This window comes from Oncorhynchus clarkii, chromosome 10 (genome assembly GCF_045791955.1).
Source record: "Oncorhynchus clarkii lewisi isolate Uvic-CL-2024 chromosome 10, UVic_Ocla_1.0, whole genome shotgun sequence".
Classification (NCBI taxonomy): domain Eukaryota; kingdom Metazoa; phylum Chordata; class Actinopteri; order Salmoniformes; family Salmonidae; genus Oncorhynchus; species Oncorhynchus clarkii.
This window is the reverse complement of record NC_092156.1, coordinates 15,610,750-15,628,676: the sequence shown is the minus strand read 5'-3', so window position 1 is coordinate 15,628,676 and position 17,927 is coordinate 15,610,750. Positions and strand designations below refer to the sequence as shown.

At 46.6% G+C, this 17,927-nt stretch overlaps 1 protein-coding gene across 3 annotated transcripts in view; it reads left to right on the top strand.

Moving 5' to 3' along the window:
- The window catches only part of LOC139418057 (dapper homolog 3-like), a 40,044-nt gene extending 23,418 nt beyond the window's left edge, over positions 1-16,626 (top strand). The window contains exons 2-3 of one of the 3 annotated variants that reach the window (XM_071167210.1): positions 4,482-4,611; positions 14,209-16,626. In XM_071167210.1, the coding sequence (XP_071023311.1) occupies positions 4,482-4,611; positions 14,209-15,848 (1,770 nt within the window). In that variant the 3' untranslated portion in view covers positions 15,849-16,626. The remainder of the gene's footprint in view (positions 1-4,481; positions 4,612-14,208) is intronic. The other 2 variants (XM_071167212.1, XM_071167213.1) reach the window with 2 other exon arrangements.
- Positions 16,627-17,927: the final 1,301 nt, after the last annotated feature.

Here is a 17,927-nt window from a genome sequence, read left to right as displayed (position 1 = left end):
CTATCCACGTTTTTGGTTTGGGTAAGTTCTAATCATCACAGTAGGAACAACATCCTCTAGGCCCTTCCTGATGAACTGAGTCAATGTTATTCTCAGAGGCAACCCGGAACATATCCCAGTCCACGTAATCAAAACTTGAAGCATAGATTCTGATTGGTCAGACCAACATTGAACAGTCCTTACCACAGGAACTTCCTGTTTAAGTTTATGCCTATAGGAAGGGAGGAGCAGAATGGGGAAAGGGACAGGGAAAAGGGGATACCTAGTCAGTTGTACAACTGAATGCATTCAACAGAAATGTGTCTTCCAACATTTAACCCTCTGAATCAGAGAGGTGCGGGGGCTGCCTTCATTGATGTCCACGTCATCAGAGCCCAGGGTACAGGTGTTGTTGGGGGTTAACTTCTTTTCTCAAGAGCAGAATGGCAGATTTCGAACCAACGTTCTTAACCGCTAAGCTACCTGAGCCTTGATCTGATTTGCCGAAGGGAGTGCGTGGGAGGGTTTTGTAGCGGTGCTGGAAGGAGGAATAGCAATGGTCAAGAGTTCTCGATGAGTGAGTAGCGCAGCCGATGTGTTAACTTTGGGAGAGTTTTCCTCAGAATTGCTTTATTAAAGTCCTCAGCTACAATAAATGCAGCCTCAGGATATGCGGTTTCCAGTTTGCACAAAGTCCGCTGTAGTTCTTTGAGAGTCGTCGCGGTGTCGGCTTTAGGGCGAATAATCACTGCAGTGTCATGGGAAGTAACTTCAGAGCAGCTCGTAAATGAGTCAAGAGTTTAAGTCATATTTAATTACTTTTTAAACATGGCTTGAATCATTTAGAGAGAAAATAATCACTTAGGGAGATGAAATGTAGGGGAGGGAGGGACTTGGAGTAATGCTTTACTGCAGTTAAGGGTGTAACTCAAGGCAATTTCTGTTTAAAACGTTTTAGTGGTTCACATGATTTGGAGTTATACTGTGTGCTTATATATCCTGTATGACATACAAAACACATGGATTCCACTTAAGATGAACTGAGTTACATCCTAACTTTACTTCAACAACATTGGAAATTAGTAAAGGTTTTGTGCTCTCGGTCGGGCTGCCCTCTTGTATCCGCTTGTTTTCTTTGTAAACTGAACTCTTGTATCATGTCTTTACTAACAGTGATGCCAACATGACACGTGGCCTTGAACCTTACCAGACTAGCATAATCAAATGAATGAAGAAGTCATCCTCTTATTGTGCCATTATGTAACAAGCTTTAGACATGCACTGGGTGAGCATGGCTTGGGCTTATTCTATAGCTTGTGTGTGTCTACGTGTGTGCAAATGAACTGGGCTAATGTCATGCATGCGCTGGATGAAAGGACCTGTGTGTGGGTTTAGGAGTCACTCAAGTGAGACAACACCGGCTCAATGGGCACGTTTCCTCTGCACACACACACAAGCACAAGCACATGCACACACACACACACACACCTCACAGCCACTGTGTATATAATCCCTGAGATCAAATCGCTGTTAACCCTATAGAGGTCAAACTATAAAGGCTTTGGCCCTATATCTTCTGTATTAAGTGATTACCACTCAAAGTACACCAATCAACTCCACTTCCATTCCAGTCCATTCAAGAGGCATGGAGAAATCACTGTGGGGAAGGGTCACCAAACTTTAGTCCCCCAATCCTGGCAGGCTTTTGTTCCAGACCAGCACTACCTGTCGTACTACTACCCTGATAACCCTCAAATTAGTGAATGTATTCATCCCCCTCTCTAACATCTTTACCCTCCCTCTTCTCTCCCCTCCTCCTCATTCCCCTCCTCCTCCCACTCCTCCCACTCTTCCCTAATTCCCCTCCTCCCCCTCCACCTCAGCAGTTAAAGTTCCTGAGAGCACAAAGACTGACTCAGTCTTACTAGAGAGAGAGAGACGGGGAGGGGGGGGGGGGTGAGAGACTGACAGCCCAGGGTGGTATGTTTACATCCCCTGTCCCCCCCCCCCCCCCCCCTCTTCCCTGAGGGTGTTGGACTGACCCTGCCCCTGGCCTGAGTGACGGGCCTGCTCCCTGCTCTGACAGGTCGCTCAACTATGGACCCCTGGAAGGGGGAGAGGGAGGGGGAAGGGAGAGGCCACTAGGGCTATAGAAAGAGAGTTTCTGTTTTTCGACCTGGCGTTTTGTCAGGGTGATTGACACTCACAGACTGAACGGAAAAAGACTCATTCGTGATGACAAGATGCATGGTGTGCAGGGACTAGTGGTGATTGTGTATGCTGTTCCTCCCTCATTTCCCCCCTCTTTCATGTTGTCTTGATCTCTTTCTCTCCCTCTCTTTCTTTCAATTCAATTTATTTTAAACGTATTGGTATGGAAAGTGAGAGCACTTACATTCAGTGGTGGTAAAAGTACCCAATTTTGATAAAAGTAAAGATACTTTAATAGAAAATGAATCAAGTAAAAGTGAAAGTCACCCAGTAAATTACTACTTGAGTAAAAGTCTAAAAATATTTGATTTTAAATAGACTTAAGTATCAAAAGTATAAGTCATTTCAAATTCCTTATATTAAGCAAACCAGGCAGCACCATTTTCTTATGGAGAGACAGGGGCTCCAACACTCAGACATCATTTACAAATGAAGCCTGTGTGTTAGGTGACTCCACCAGATCAGAGGCAGTAGGGATGACCAGGGATGTTCTCTTAATAAGTGTGTGAAATGGACCATTTTCCTGTCCTGCTAAGCATTCAAAATGTAACTACTACTTTTGGTTGTCAAGGAAAATGTATGGAGTAAAAAGTACAATGTTTTCTTAAAGAATGTTTATTTATTTAATCTTTATTTAACTAGGCATGTCAGTTAAAAACAAATTCTTATTTACAATGACGGCCTACCCCGGACAAACCCTAAACCAGACGACACTGGGTCAATTGTGCGCCACCCTATGGGACTTCCAATCACGGCCATTTGTGATACAGCCTGGAATTGAACCTCGGTCTGTAGTGATGCCTCTAGCACTGAGATACAGTGCCTTACACCGCTACACCACTCGGGAGCCCACTCGGGAATGTAGGGAAGTAAAAGTAGTCAAAAATATAAATACCCCAAAAAACTACTTAAGTACTACTTAAGTACTACTTAAGTAGTACGTTAAAGTATTTTTACTGAAGTACTTTACATCACAGCTTACATTGTCAAAGCAAACATAAAACATGGATGGCTGAGTAAGACAGAAATCTTATCCTTTTCTCTCCCTGTTATCTATCTCTTTCTCTCTCTCTCTCTCTCTCTCTGTCTCTCTCTCTCCACAACTCTTCCCATCTTCCCCCCTTTCTCCTTCCCCCTCTTTCCAGTAAGTTCACCATTATTTCATGGACAGGTCAGCATGTCTGTGTTTTTAACCCACAGCTTCCCTGCCTTTTATATGGTATTTTTTACTGGGTGAGAAGCCCTGATTTACACAGGGAAAACCATTGAGTAAGGCTATGGGTTGTTAGGGAGTTAGTTTGTTTGTTAGCTGCACTGTGGACCCCTCCCCCCGTCCCCCTTCCATCAGATGTTTAACTTCAGTTTCACAGCAGGCTCCCCCAGCGAGTCTAGTGTGTGTGTGTGTGTGCGTGCGTGTGTGTGTCTGCATTTTTTGGGGTGTTTGAGTTTTTCAATCAGTTTGTGGGTTTTCAGTGTGTGTGAGTTTTCATTCGAAGTGTACAATTTGTGTGTGTGCAGGTGTGCTTTGTCAGTGTCAGCTTGTGTGCCCACACACACAGACGTCTCAGCGTTATTCCCAGAGTTCTCCTCTCTCCTCTGAATTACTGTAAATATGGAACTTTCTCTACCACATGACCAGCAGGCTTTTCTACCTTCTCAGGTAGTCAAACCACGCCCGATGTTATAAGCCAGCAGAGTGTGTGTGTGTGTAACTCTGTACACCTCTATAGCACAGGAGGCTGCTGAGGGGAGAATGTCTCATAATAATGGCTGGAATGGAGTAAATGGAATGGTATCAAATACATGGACACCATATGTATACTTTGTTCGATACCATTCCGTTTATTCCATTCCAGACATTACTATAAGCTCGTCCTCCCCAATTACGGTGCCACTCTTATTTTCCATCTCTCACTCTGTCACCCTTTTATCTCCCCCTTCTCTCTCACTCTTTGTCTCTCTCTCTCTCTTTCTTTTCTTTTTCTCTCTCTCTCTCTCTCTCTCTCCTTCTGTCTGTAATATATTCGGTTCTTCACGTCCGCTGAGGGCTGTTGTTTTGACAGCTTTAACCTTCTCCAAAGCCGATGCTGTTCCTATCCTTCGCTAGCCATTTGAGATTTGGCTGTGTGTGTGTGTGTGTGTGTGTGTGTGTGTGTGTGTGTGTGTGTGTGTGTGTGTGTGTGTGTGTGTGTGTGTGTGTGCGCGCGCGCGCGCGCGTGTGTGTGTTTGTGTGTGTAGAACATCCAAATACAGTCTTTAACCCTGATTCTATGTCTCTCATTGTGTTCCAGAGCAGTCTACAGTGTACTCCATGTGGTCTGATGGCATCTCTGGAGCAGCAGGTTGGGGAGCTGAGGATGGATACAGAGGATAATGCGGTGGAGGCCTCTACTGAGCTGATGGACATTCGGCCCAGCTCAGGTAACACAACACTGCACAAATTGGACCCTTAAGTAGGGAGGGTTGCAAAATTCCCAGGTTTTCCAGATATTCTGGTGGGAAGATTCCTGGAGTCAGCTGGCAATAAGCAGTAAATATGGGAAACATTCCTCTGGGATTTCTGGAGAAAATGTTTTGGGGGAGGGGGAGTTACCAGAATTTTGCAACCTTGCCATTGGTTCAATCTATCATACAGTATTTCTGCTAAACACAGCGTAGCTATATTCGGTAGCCTATCACAGTGCCATCCGTTTTGTCAACAAAGCCCCATATACTACCCACCATTGCGACCTGTACGCTCTCGTTGGCTGGCCCTCGCTTCATACTCGTCGCCAAACCCACTGGCTCCATGTCATCTACAAGACCCTGCTAGGTAAAGTCCCCCCTTATCTCAGCTCGCTGGTCACCATAGCATCTCCCACCTGTAGCACACGCTCCAGCAGGTATATCTCTCTAGTCACCCCCAAAACCAATTATTTATTTGGCCACCTCTCCTTCCAGTTCTCTGCTGCCAATGACTGGAACGAACTACAAAAATCTCTGAAACTGGAAACACTTATCTCCCTCACTAGCTTTAAGCACCAACTGTCAGAGCAGCTCACAGATTACTGCACCTGTACATAGCCCACCTATAATTTAGCCCAAACAACTACCTCTTTCCCTACTGTATTTAATTTATTTATTTATTTTGCTCCTTTGCACCCCATTATTTTTATTTCTACTTTGCACATTCTTCCATTGCAAATCTACCATTCCAGTGTTTTACTTGCTATATTGTATTTACTTTGCCACCATGGCCTTTTTTTGCCTTTACCTCCCTTCTCACCGCATTTGCTCACATTGTATATAGACTTGTTTATACTGTATTATTGACTGTATGTTTGTTTTACTCCATTAGTAACTCTGTGTCGTTGTATGTGTCGAACTGCTTTGCTTTATCTTGGCCAGGTCGCAATTGTAAATGAGAACTGGTTCTCAACTTGCCTACCTGGTTAAATAAAGGTGAAATAAATAAATACATAAATAAAAGTATGACTGTTTGGTGTTGGAGAAAGCAGTGTTGTACTACTGAGTCTCGGGCTCAAGTCACGATTTTCATGACTCGTGACTCGACTCTGACTCAACCAGTTGTGATTTTGCTGTCATAAAGCCTTTCTCCCTTGCATAAGTTAACATGCTAGATAGCCACTGTACTAGCAGCTAGGCCTTATCAGCTAGCATTCTACATGACAAAATATAGTTTAAAATATTTTTAGACCTCATCCTAGGGAACCGTGACTCAACTCTGGACTCAAGTCAAGGGCTTGAACCTGCTCTAGTTCCAGGCCTTTATGCTGTAGTTCCATCAGAGAGAGTCGTCACCGAGGCCCATTTAGTTTCTCTCCTTGGCTCAGAGGCTGACATCATTATATGAGGTTTGGTAGCCTGGCAGGAACAATTGCAGGCAGACGCGTCGGCGCCATTTTAGAATGGTTAACTTAAATGATACCACAGTAGGCCCATTACTGCTCTGTACAGATGTAGGATCTTAATTTGATCACTCTTTTGTTGCAGAGAATTTTCCTGGACAGAAGGAAATGCAAACTTGTAGTGTATTTGAGTTTCGAAAAGGGTTCAAAAGTTTGCCATTTCCGCCATGAAATTTCAGACTTAATTTTCCCCAATGAAAAATGTATCAACCCCTACAAAATGTGTATGAATTATAATCCACATAATTATTACTATTTCCTGTTGCTGCAGTATTATTTTCCTTCTGTAGCAAACTGGCTCAAATAAATATCCTACATCTGTATAGCTATCTCACCCCTATCTCACCTCATTCTTACTGTATTGTACTGTATATTTCACGCTTGTCTTTTTGGAGAGAGAGCCAAGGTCGTATGTGATATAGCGGGATTTGTCGAGGGCTGCGTAGGTCATGTGCTTTATGAATCAGTGCAGGAAATGTTTCCAAAGCCCACATTAAACTGATAAATGGATTCCATTTTCAGAGGAGCATTTTTGCTAGGAGTTGAAAACTACTTGGCTTGGAGAGTTGTGAGCCATCCAATGAAAATGTACTTTCGGCTCCCAGAGTTTTAAGTCCATGGCTAATGTTGTGCCATTTACCTCAAAATATACACAGACGGCTGGCTATTTGGAGATTGAGGGTGGCACGTTGAAAAAACGCTTTGAGAAACCGTCACAGGTTAAGAAAAGTAAACCTTGAGAGGCATCAAATGCCTTCAGGAATGGCTAAATGACTAACGTGCCATTCGCTTTCAATGTGAAAAACAACACAGTATATCTCCCTTAGAAAAATACTAAATGAACTGGAAAAACACTAGACTCTCCTACATTCCAAGCTAGGCTAGTAATGATGTGCTACCAGTCCTCTCTTCATAACTGAATGTTCCTCAGCTACAGTCAAATGAAAGAGATGCTGTGTAAGTCTTTTAAGAGAGGATACTCTTCTGTAGTTATTTTTGGGACCCAATTGTACTTACTTGCTTACTATACTTTTATTATTTCACAGTAACATAACCTTTAAAAAATGCACAGACCTAAAATGACTCTTAGTGGCATGCAGAGAAAGACCATAACACATTCAAAATAAAAAGCTCACTACTACACTAAAGAGATTACAATGAAATCTAGAGTGAGAGGCCAATATAATATAAGGGGGACCCACCCGTCTACGGCCGACAAAGTCACACAAGTGAAGGTGGATATAAGTTTACATGGCAGTCTCTTTCTATTCAAATCAGTTAGTGTTCCGGTTCATAAGAAAAGTAAGCAAGAGACTGTTTGCATACCCAATGACTGTAGAAACAACCATCCACAGGAAACACAGACTGTTGCACTTGCATACCAGTACTCCCAAAGGTCATTTGGATGAGACTTGAGTGGTATTGGTCCTGTGTGGCTCAGTTAGTAAGAGCATCAAATCAAATTTTATTTGAAAAATGCACAAAAAACAACAGGTGTGGACCTTACAGTGAAATGCTTACTTACAGGCTCTAACCAACAGTGCAAAAAAGGTATTAGGTGAACAGTAAAAAGACAGTGAAAAATAACAGTAGCGAGGCTATAGCAGTAGTGAGGCAACGTACAGACACCGGTTAGTCAGGCTGATTGAGGTAGTATGTACATGTAAATGTGGTTAAAGTGACTATGCATATATGATGAACAGAGAGTAGCAGTAGCGTACAAGAGGGGTTGGCGGGTGGTGGATGGCGGGACACAATGCAGATAGCCTGGTTAGCCAATGTGTGGCAAAACTGGTTGGTCGGGCCAAATGAGGTAATATGTACATGAATGTATTATTAAAGTGACTATGCATATATGATAAACAGAGAGTAGCCGCAGCGTAAAAGAGCGGCGTAAAAGAGGGGTTGGGGGGGAGGGGTTGGCACAGTATTGTATTGTGCTTTTATTTTCTGGACACTACACTACAAAAAAGTGGTATTTTTTTTAGATAGATCCATGTCCCAGGCCATCTGTTTTGTAGATCCAGCTATGCCACTATCTAAAATGAATGAAATTTGCTGATTTGCTGTGCATATTCCATTCATTTGGGGTTGATCCACACAACCAATGTATACCTTTATTTAGCCAGGTACTGGATCTTCTATGATAATAACCTGGTTGGTCAAGAAATCAGGCATGGGATGTGGACATATCTTGGCATTAGACCCCTTATGAGATGTCTGCATCCCACATGGCACCCTATTTCATACATAGTGCACTAAATAGGGAATAGGGTGCCATTGTGGACACATGCAGTGTGTTGTACAAGGCAGTGGTTCCCAAACTGTGGGGCAATACACCTCTGGCCTCCCCCCCCAAAAAAGGAACCCAACTTATTCTTGAAAGTGGGAATAGTAGAATGCACAAGGTGAAATTTCGATATTGGGTAGTACATCATCAGTTTTCCTCTTGTTGTACCAATTAGCCTGAAGCTAGCCCGGACAGGGCTCCTGTGCTACCACCGAAGCCCACTCCTGGGCTACAATATCCGAACCCCTTCTACTGCCGGTACGGGGCACGGAACCCCGCTGATCCTCTATGACTGGAATACCGACATAATCTGCCCGAGGATTCCAACAGGTCCCTCAGGCGCGACGCCCACTGAAGGCCCATTCTGCTAAACGGCTAGGCCTGCTAGCTACCTAGAGCTACTTGGAACCCTACTAATTCCACAACTGGTCTATTGACGTTATGAGGCAAAAACAGACTTACCCCCATCGCGACGTCCCCCATAGGCTAACTTGCTAGCCCCGGTCTGCTAACTGCTACCTTGCCTGCACCGGTCTGCTAACTGCTAGCTTGACTGCCTCGGTCTGCTAACTGCTAGCCCCTGCTAACTGCTTGCTTGCTAACCCGGTCTGCTAACTGCTAGCCCCTGCTAACTGCTTGCTTGCTAACCCGGTCTGCTAACTGCTAGCTTGTTTAGCCCCGGCCTACTAACTGTTAGCGTGTTAGCATCAACCTGCTAACTGTCTGAATCGCCGTGTCCCCAGTCAGCCCAACCACTCACTGGACCCATATGTTCACTTGGCTACGCATTCCTCTCTCTAATATTAATATGCCTCGTCCATTACTGTCCTGGTTAGTGATTACTGTCTTATTTCACTGTAGAGCCTCTAGCCCTGCTCAATATGCCTTAACCAACCATGCTGTTCCACCTCCTGTATATGCAATGACATAAAACATCTCTCATTAAACGTCTCTAGAGACGATATCTCTCATCATTACTCAATGCCTAGGTTTACCTCCAATGTACTCACATCCTACCTTACCTTTGTCTGTACATTATGCCTTGAATCTATGCTATCGTGCCCAGAAACCTGCTCCTTTTACTCTCTATTCCGAACGTGCTAGACGGCCAGTTCGTATAGCATTTAGCCGTACCCTTATCCTACTTCTTCTCTGTTCCTCTGGTGATGTAGAGGTTAATCCAGGTCCTGCAGTGCCTAGCTCCACTCCCACTCCCCATGTACTCTCATTTTTTGACTTCTGTAACCGTAAAAGCCTTGGTTTCATGCATGTTAAAGTTAGAAGCCTACTCCCTAAGTTTGTTTTACTCACTGCTTTAGCACACTCTGCCAACCCGGATGTCTTAGCCGTGTCTGAATCCTGGCTTAGGAAAACCACAAAACCCTGAAATCTCTATTGCTAACTATAACATTTTCCTCCCAAGATAGAACTACCAATGGGGGCGGTGTTGCAATCCACTGCAAAGATAGATAGATAGAGTTCTGTATTACTATCCAAGTCTGTAACCAAACAATTCGAGCTTCTACTTTTAAAAATTCACCTTTCCAGAAACAAGTCTCTCACTGTTGCCGCTTGCTATAGACCTCCCTCTGCCCCCAGCTGTGCCCTCGATACCATATGTGAATTGATTGCCCCCCATCTATCTTCTGAGCTCGTGCTGCTAGGTGACCTAAACTGGGACATGCTTAACACCCCGGCCATCCTACAATCCAAGCTTGTTGCCCTCAATCTCACACAAATTATCAATGAACCTACCAGGTACAACTCTAAATCCATAAACACGGGCATCCTCATAAATGTCATCCGAACTAACTCTCCCTCCAAATACACCTCTGCTGTTTTCAATCAAGATCTCAGCGACCACTGCCTCATTGCCTGCATCCGTAATGGGTCTGCGACCAAACAACCACCTCTCATCACTGTCAAACGCTCCATAAAACACTTCTGCGAGCGGGCCTTTCTAATCGACCTGGCTGGGATATCCTGGAATGACATTGACCTCATCCCATCAGTAGATGATGCCTGGCTATTCTTTAAAAGTGCCTTCCTCGCCATCTTAAATAAGCATGCCCCATTCAATTTTTTTAAAACTAGGAATAGATGTAGTCCTTGGTTCAGCACAAAAACATCCTGTGGCGTTCTGCATTAGCATCGAATATCCCCCGTGATATGCAACTTTTCAGGGAAGTTAGGAACAAATATACACAGGCAGTTAGTAAAGCTAAGGCTAGCTTTTTCAAACAGAAATTTGCATCTTGTAGTACTAACTCAAAGTTCTGGGACACTGTAAAGTCCATGGAGAATAAGAGCACCTCCTCCCAGCTGCCCATTGCTCTGAAGCTAGGAAACACTGTCACCACCAATAAATCCACTATAATTGAGAATTTCAATAAGCATTTCTCTACGGCTGGCCATGCTTTCCACCTGGCTACCCCTACCCCGGTCAACTGCCCGGCACCCTCCACAGCAGTCCACCAAAGCCCCCACCATTTCTCCTTCACCCAAAAACAGATAGCTGATGTTCTGAAAGAGCGGAAAAATCTGGACCCCTACAAATCAACCGGGCTAGACAATCTGGACCCTCTCTTTCTAAAATGATCTGCCGAAATTGTTGCAACCCCTATTATTAGCCTGTTCAACCTCTCTTTCGTATTGTCTGAGAATCCCAAAGATTGGAAAGCTGCCACGGTCAACCCCCTCTTTAAAGGGGGTGACACTTTAGACCCAAACTTCTACAGACCTATATCTATCATACCCTGTCTTTCTAAGGTCTTCGAAAGCCAAACAGATTACCGACCATTTCAAATCCCACCGTACCTTCCTGCCAAACAGATTACCGACCATTTCAAATCCCACCGTACCTTCTCAGCTATGCAATCTGGTTTCAGAGCTGGTCATGGGTGCACCTCATCCACACTCAAGGTTCTAAACGATAGCATAACCGCCATCGATAAGAGACATTACTGTGCAGCCGTATTCATCGACCTGGCCAAGGCTTTCGACTCTGTCAATCACCACATTCTTATTGGCAGACTCGACAGCCTTGGTTTCTCAAATGATTGCCTCGCCTGGTTCACCAACTACTTCTCAGACAGAGTTCGGTGTGCCAAATCGGGGGGGCCTGTTGTCCAGATCTCTGGCAGGCTCTATGGGGGTGCCACAGGGTTCAATCCTCGGGCCGACTCTCTTCTCTGTTTACATCAATGATGTTGCTCTTGCTGCTGGTGATTCTCTGATACACCTCTACGCAGACGACACCATTCTGTATACTTCTGGCCCCTCTTTGGACACTGTGTTAACTAACCTCCAGATGAGCTTCAATGCCATACAACTTTCGTTCCGTGGCCTCCAACTGCTCTTAAATAAAAGTAAAACTAAATGCATGCTATTCAACCGATCACTGCCCGCACCTGCTCGCCTGTCCAGCATCACTACTTTGGACGACTATCACTTAGAATACGTGGACAACTACAAATACATAGGTGTCTGGTTAGACTGTAAACTCTCCAACCAGACTCACATTAAGCATCTCCAATCCAAAATTAAATCTAGAATCGGCTTCCTATATCACAACAAGGCATCCCTCACTCATGCTGCCAAACATACCCTCGTAAAACTGACCATCCTACCAATCATTGACTTCGGTGATGTCATCTATTAAATTGCCTCCAACACTCTACTCAACAAACTGGATGCAGTCAATCACAGTGCCATCCGTTTTGTCATCAAAGCCCCATATACTACCCACCATTGCGACCTGTACGCTCTCGTTGGTTGGCCTTCGCTTCATACTCATCGCCAAACTCACTGGCTACAGGTTATCTACAAGTCTCTGCTAGGTAAAGCTCCGCCTTATCTCAGCTTACTGGTCACCATAGCAGCACCCACCCGTAGCACGGGCACCAGCAGGTATATCTCACTGGTCACCCCCAAAGCCAATTCCTCTTGGGTAGTACATCATCAGTTTTCCTCTTGTCGTACCAGTAATTGCATACCTTAGAGCAGGGATCATCAACTAGATTCAGCCGAGGGTAAATTTTTTCTTGAGCAGATGGTTGGGGGGCCAGAATATAATTACAAATAATTAGCAAATTGACCGCGAGAGTTGGAAACAGATAATATTTGACTAAAATATAATAATTTCAAACCTTGCTTACATTTGTATATGATCACATCTCTCTATTATGCCTAGGAATACTTGGGAACAGTTCCTCAATGCTGGAAGGGGGGCCAGAGTGAAAAAGTTTGGGAACCCCTGGTAAAAGAGGGGACTGCCTGTGCCCAGTGACATTGATAAATTAGGGTACTGGGTGTGCTGGTGGAGGGGTGAAAGGAGAGACTGGTTGTTCATGTTTTGATGTGTAACGGCATCAGTGGACTGTCTTGTGGTGATTATGCAGGGGCCTAGATTATAGTCATGGGATTAAGACAAGGCTGCTCTGTACAGACTCAGTCGGAGAGAGAAAGATACCCACTGTAGCATGTTAGAGACACACACACACACACACTTACAGACTCTCTCTCACACACACACACACACACACTTACAGACTCTCTCACACACACACACACACACACACACACACACACACACACACACACACACACACACACACACACACACTTGAACAAACACACAGGCAGAGAGACTCTCAAACATTAATACTCACACACCCACACATACATAGACTCTCAAAGACACACACATACTGTACATAGACACTGTTAGAGTGCATCTTACCCAGTCTGGCCATGGTTGTGCTGACGTTCCTAAAAGGAATGCGCCCCTATGGGATGCAGCAGACTAGTTTAGGGAAAACAGAATGCGTGTCCCAAATCACACCCTATTCCCTTTATAGTGCACTGCTTTTGACCAGAACCCTATGGGCCCTTGTCAAAAGTAGTGCACTCAAAAGGAAATAGGGTGCCATTTGGGACACAAGCCAGACTTCAGTTTGATGTACAGTAGAGTAGATCCCTGGTGGTCAACCTCTTGTTACCTCAGCTGCTCATTCTATCTGAAGGATTCAACAGAACACTGTCTACGCCCCAAATGGCACCCTGTTCCTTATATAGTGCAGGACCCTGGTCAAAAGTAGTGCACTATGTAGGTAACAGGGTGCCTTTTGGAACAGAGCCTGTGTTGTATCTGTAACCGCCTGGTCATAATAAACAGCGTCCGCTGTTTTTGCAGCTGTGTATTGTACATACAGCTAGAGCTACGTCCGTGGTGCCTGGTGTATGTTTGCTCATTCACCTGAGTGGGTTTGTATACCTATTTCCCATAACGTGCTCCTTTTCAATGATAGTTTGTCAGCAATGCCTCACAATACTGTAAGTGCTACTGCAGGCTAGTGACTAGAGATGGCATTTCTTCAGAAGCGACATAGCCCATTTGAGCATGGGTCTAATTTCATCTGGGATAAAGGTAAAGTCTCCGTTTTGGATAGAAAACCAAATGTAAAAAAATTGGTTTGAGATGAGCGTGGTTCCCCAATTTTGTGTCCTGACACACTCCAACATCCTTTAGGCTGTAATAGATAGTGTGTTGGTCCCTCGAGTATACGGCATATTGCACTTTCACTTTAAATGTGTAGCCATAGCACTTTGAATGAATTATTTTGTGTAGTTTGTGTTTTCATGTTGTATGTACGTCTTTTTAAGCACATGACCAAATAAAGTTGATCCGAATGACAAAATCTCACTGTAGATGCATCATTATCTTATGTCTGTGGGTTCTCATGTCTGTGGGTTTTCTTGTCTGTGGTGTTGTTCTCTGCTTTGTCTGATTATAACTGTGTTATTGGTTCTGTTTTCCAGGGGAATTCTTCGTGGCCAATCGGGAAGGACAGCCAGAATCCGGGTCCCGCCCCACAGTCCCCCTCTCCTTCTCGGCCCCCTACCCCTCCCTGGAAGGCATCGCCGAGGGGGCCGGCGAGGGGGAAGACAAGGCCTGGGCCTGGGACCACAGCTCAGGGCCAGGAGGAGGGCTGGATGTGGAGGGGGAGCCCACGGAGGAGGACTACCGTCAGGCCCAGCGTGTTGAGACATATATCCTGAGCCTGATCCAGCGGCGCGCCCTGTCCCCTCGGCCCTGCAAGCCCCGCACCGCCATCACCGTGGCCCGCCAGAGCAGCCTCTGCCGCAAGGACCCCCTGCCTCCACCACCCGCTGCCTCCATCCCTGAGCACCACCCCCACCACCACCAAGCCGCTGGTCCCCCTCCCTCCGAGGGTCCCCCTGCATCCTGGGCCTGCCACAGCCTGGACCAGGAGCCATACGCATGCATTGCCTTGCTCCCCAATGACTCCCCTCTCCACCATCACCACCCTCACCCTCACTACCCCCAACCAAGGCCCAGACAGCCCTTGGCCAACACCCGCTCTGCCTCCCTGGACTCCCCCTGCAGCATACCTCCATCCCAGGGCCCAAGCAGCCACGAGCCCGAATCACCCCATCCCTTCCACCACTGCTACCCGGCCCCTCCCCTGCCCCGTTCGCCTCCCTCGCCTGACGAGCAGCTGGTCAACGCCCAGTACATCCCTGCCCAACCTCTCCGGGCCCCCACCGCCAGGGCCTCCGCACACTCCCACTCCCACAGGGGGGCCCCTGGGGGACCCAAACCCAGCCGGGGTGCCTATTCTCCAGAGAGGGGTTCTCAACAGCAGCCGGCCCCACAGCAGCTGCAGCAAGCCAAGTCTAAAGCCGCCCCCAAGAAGTGTCGCTTTAGCGAGGAGAGGGAAAGGGAGAGGGACAAGGAGAGGGAGAGAGACAGAGAGAGAGAGCGGGAGCGGCCAGTAGGCTCCAAGAAGCCTGGAAGACGAGCCTGCAGGTCCCAGTCTGAGAACAGCCTCAATGGGCAACGGGGTGTCCCTGAACGCAAGTACAACACGGTGGAGAGAGACGGGGGAGGATCAGGGTCAGGAAGCGGCCGCGGAAGCCAGTCCAAGGGGAAGAGGCCCCAGCCGGGCAGCACAGGCTACCGCCGCTGGCGCTCCACCCTTGAGCTCAGCCAGGATGAAGCTGAGCAGCCTCCACAGCCGCCCCCAGCTGACCAGGGCTCCAGGCGCACCCGCAAACCCCGGCCTCCTCCTCCACCTTATGCCTACATCAACCCACACCCGCATCATCACCCCCATCTGGAGTACCTGGACCGAGAGCTCGCAACCTTGTGTCGGCCCGAGGAGCGCTACCCCCACCCTGGGCAGGGCGAGTCCGAGTCGAGCCTGAGTGAAGACTCGCCGGCCTCCAGCTCGCTGTCAAGTGACTCAGATGAGAGCGGGGGTCTGGTGTGGCCCCAGCAGCTCCCCCCTCAGCTCTCCTCCCCCCTGACGGCCACCGCTCCAGCTGGGGCCCCCCTGCAGCCCAAAGCCTTCGTCAAGATCAAGGCCTCCCACGCGCTCAAGAAGAAGATCCTGCGCTTCCGCACGGGCTCCCTCAAAGTCATGACCACCGTTTAGAGTGCCGCACAGGACCCGTGCTTAGTAGTTGGGGGTTAAGACAATTTAGTGTCTCTCTCTATATGCACCTGGTTTCCTTTGAGGAGAAGCACAGTCTGTTTTGAAGAGCCACAAGTACAGAAGACAGCAAATTTAACTCACTGCACTGCCTAACTGTACATGCATATACATAGACTCTTTGGCTTTCAATGCATCCTTCACAGGCCTCAGATCTGCCATAAACCCTCCTGAACAAGCAAACAGAACTGAGCCTGAGCTCTAAACTATGATCCCAGAGCTGTGAAGCTTTCGGCTATTGCTTGAACCCAACCAGGCGGGGTCTGAGACAAGATAATATGCTATGGGGCTTGAGTTGGCCTTATTCCCCTTTCCCTCCCCCTGACAGAGAGTACTGTGAGCATGATATGTCCCGTCTTGTGACTCAGCATCAACGTGTCTGTAGTCTAGGTTGCGTTCCAGGCCACACTACTTTGCAGACATTGTATCAACCAATGGATACATGCCATGTTATTAACTGCATAACGCAGTTGGGTATCAGACTGCTAAATCATATGTGGTTAGCTGATACGTTAAACACCTATCTAGCTGTGAAATCTGACGTTGTCATATTTGGCAGGTGTATGCAATGTAGCCTGGAACCCTGCCCTCCTCTGCACATGACCACCTGTGTGGTGTGATTTACTCACTCCTGTATTTATGAATGTATTCTGTAAATAAAATGAGCTGGGACCATAGAACCTTAAGGGGACCACAGAGGTCTTGTCTCTCGACCACCGGCTGTCAATGTGTGTTTCATTGGACGGAGAGAGAGTGAAAGTGAGTGACTGTGGGTGTGTTTGCCTCTCTAGCTCTTTAAAGCTCTCAAGCTGTGATGCATTATTAGTGTTGTTAGTGTTCCGTCCTGAATCGCACCCAGGTTTACCACGCAAAAGACCATGCATGGGCTGTGTCTGAAAACATTACTGGCTGTCAAATCCTTGCTGTTTCTGTGTACTCAATTCCTCACCTTCCTCTCAAAGCTCTTTGGAGGAGAAGGCCCAAGGGGAGGGATATTGGGTACTCTGTTCCAATGCACTTTGAGAGGGAGGAGAGGACTGGTGGAAACAAGGACGGAGGATGCAAGGATTTGTCAGCTAGAAATGTTTTCAGACACGTCCATGGATGGGCTCTTTCTAAAATATGCTTTCTTCAATTCCTTGCTTACTCTTTCCTCGCCTCCTTCTTAAATTGTATTAGAGGAAAAGATCTGAGGTGAGGAAACTTAGACCTTCTCTTTCAATGCATTTTGAGAGGGAGGTGAGGAGAGTGGATGCTAGGGGAGAAAAAGAAACCCAAGCTGGACGTCCATTTCAGAGCAAGGATAAAGCTATGACGAAATGATGTAAGACAACCTTGCAGTAAAGGTACCGATAACATGATTAATTTTAAGAGAGCTACATGATACACATTTTCCTTCTGACAATTCAGACCACATGTGGCATATCTGACACTGTAGCCAGTCCAGTTGCTCTATCTCATGGAGATAAAATGTAAACTACAGTGGGGGAGTCCCAAATGGCTCCCTATTCACTACATAGTGATCTACTTTTTACCAGAGCCCAATGGGCCCTTGTCAAAAGTAGTGGACTATATAGGGAATAGGGTGACATTTGGGACATAACCAGTATCTGCTGTGCTGGGTGGTACCAGTGGAGCCAACTGCGCTAATAACCTTTCACTGAGGTAGGTGGTGGAACACACACAGGCAGGGAAACACACACACCCTTTTAGCAGTGAAAAGCCTGGTGCTGCAGGTGATGTAGGTGTTAATTGAAAGAAAAGAGGGAGTTGGTGAGGGGTAAAGGAGGATAGTTGGGGGGGAGGGGTAAAGGAGGGTAGTTGACAGAGGGTGGAAGGAGGGAAAGCGGGGTAGATGGACATGGAAAAGCATGTGAAAGCAGGTGAGGGGCTGGTTTCTGGGTTAGAGATGGTATCTTGTTTTTGTTGTTGTTGTCATGCAGGTCTAGTCTGGCGTGTCACCAACATGGCTGCAAGCCAGAAGACAGGAATTCACATAAACACTTAATCAGTTTCTTCCCC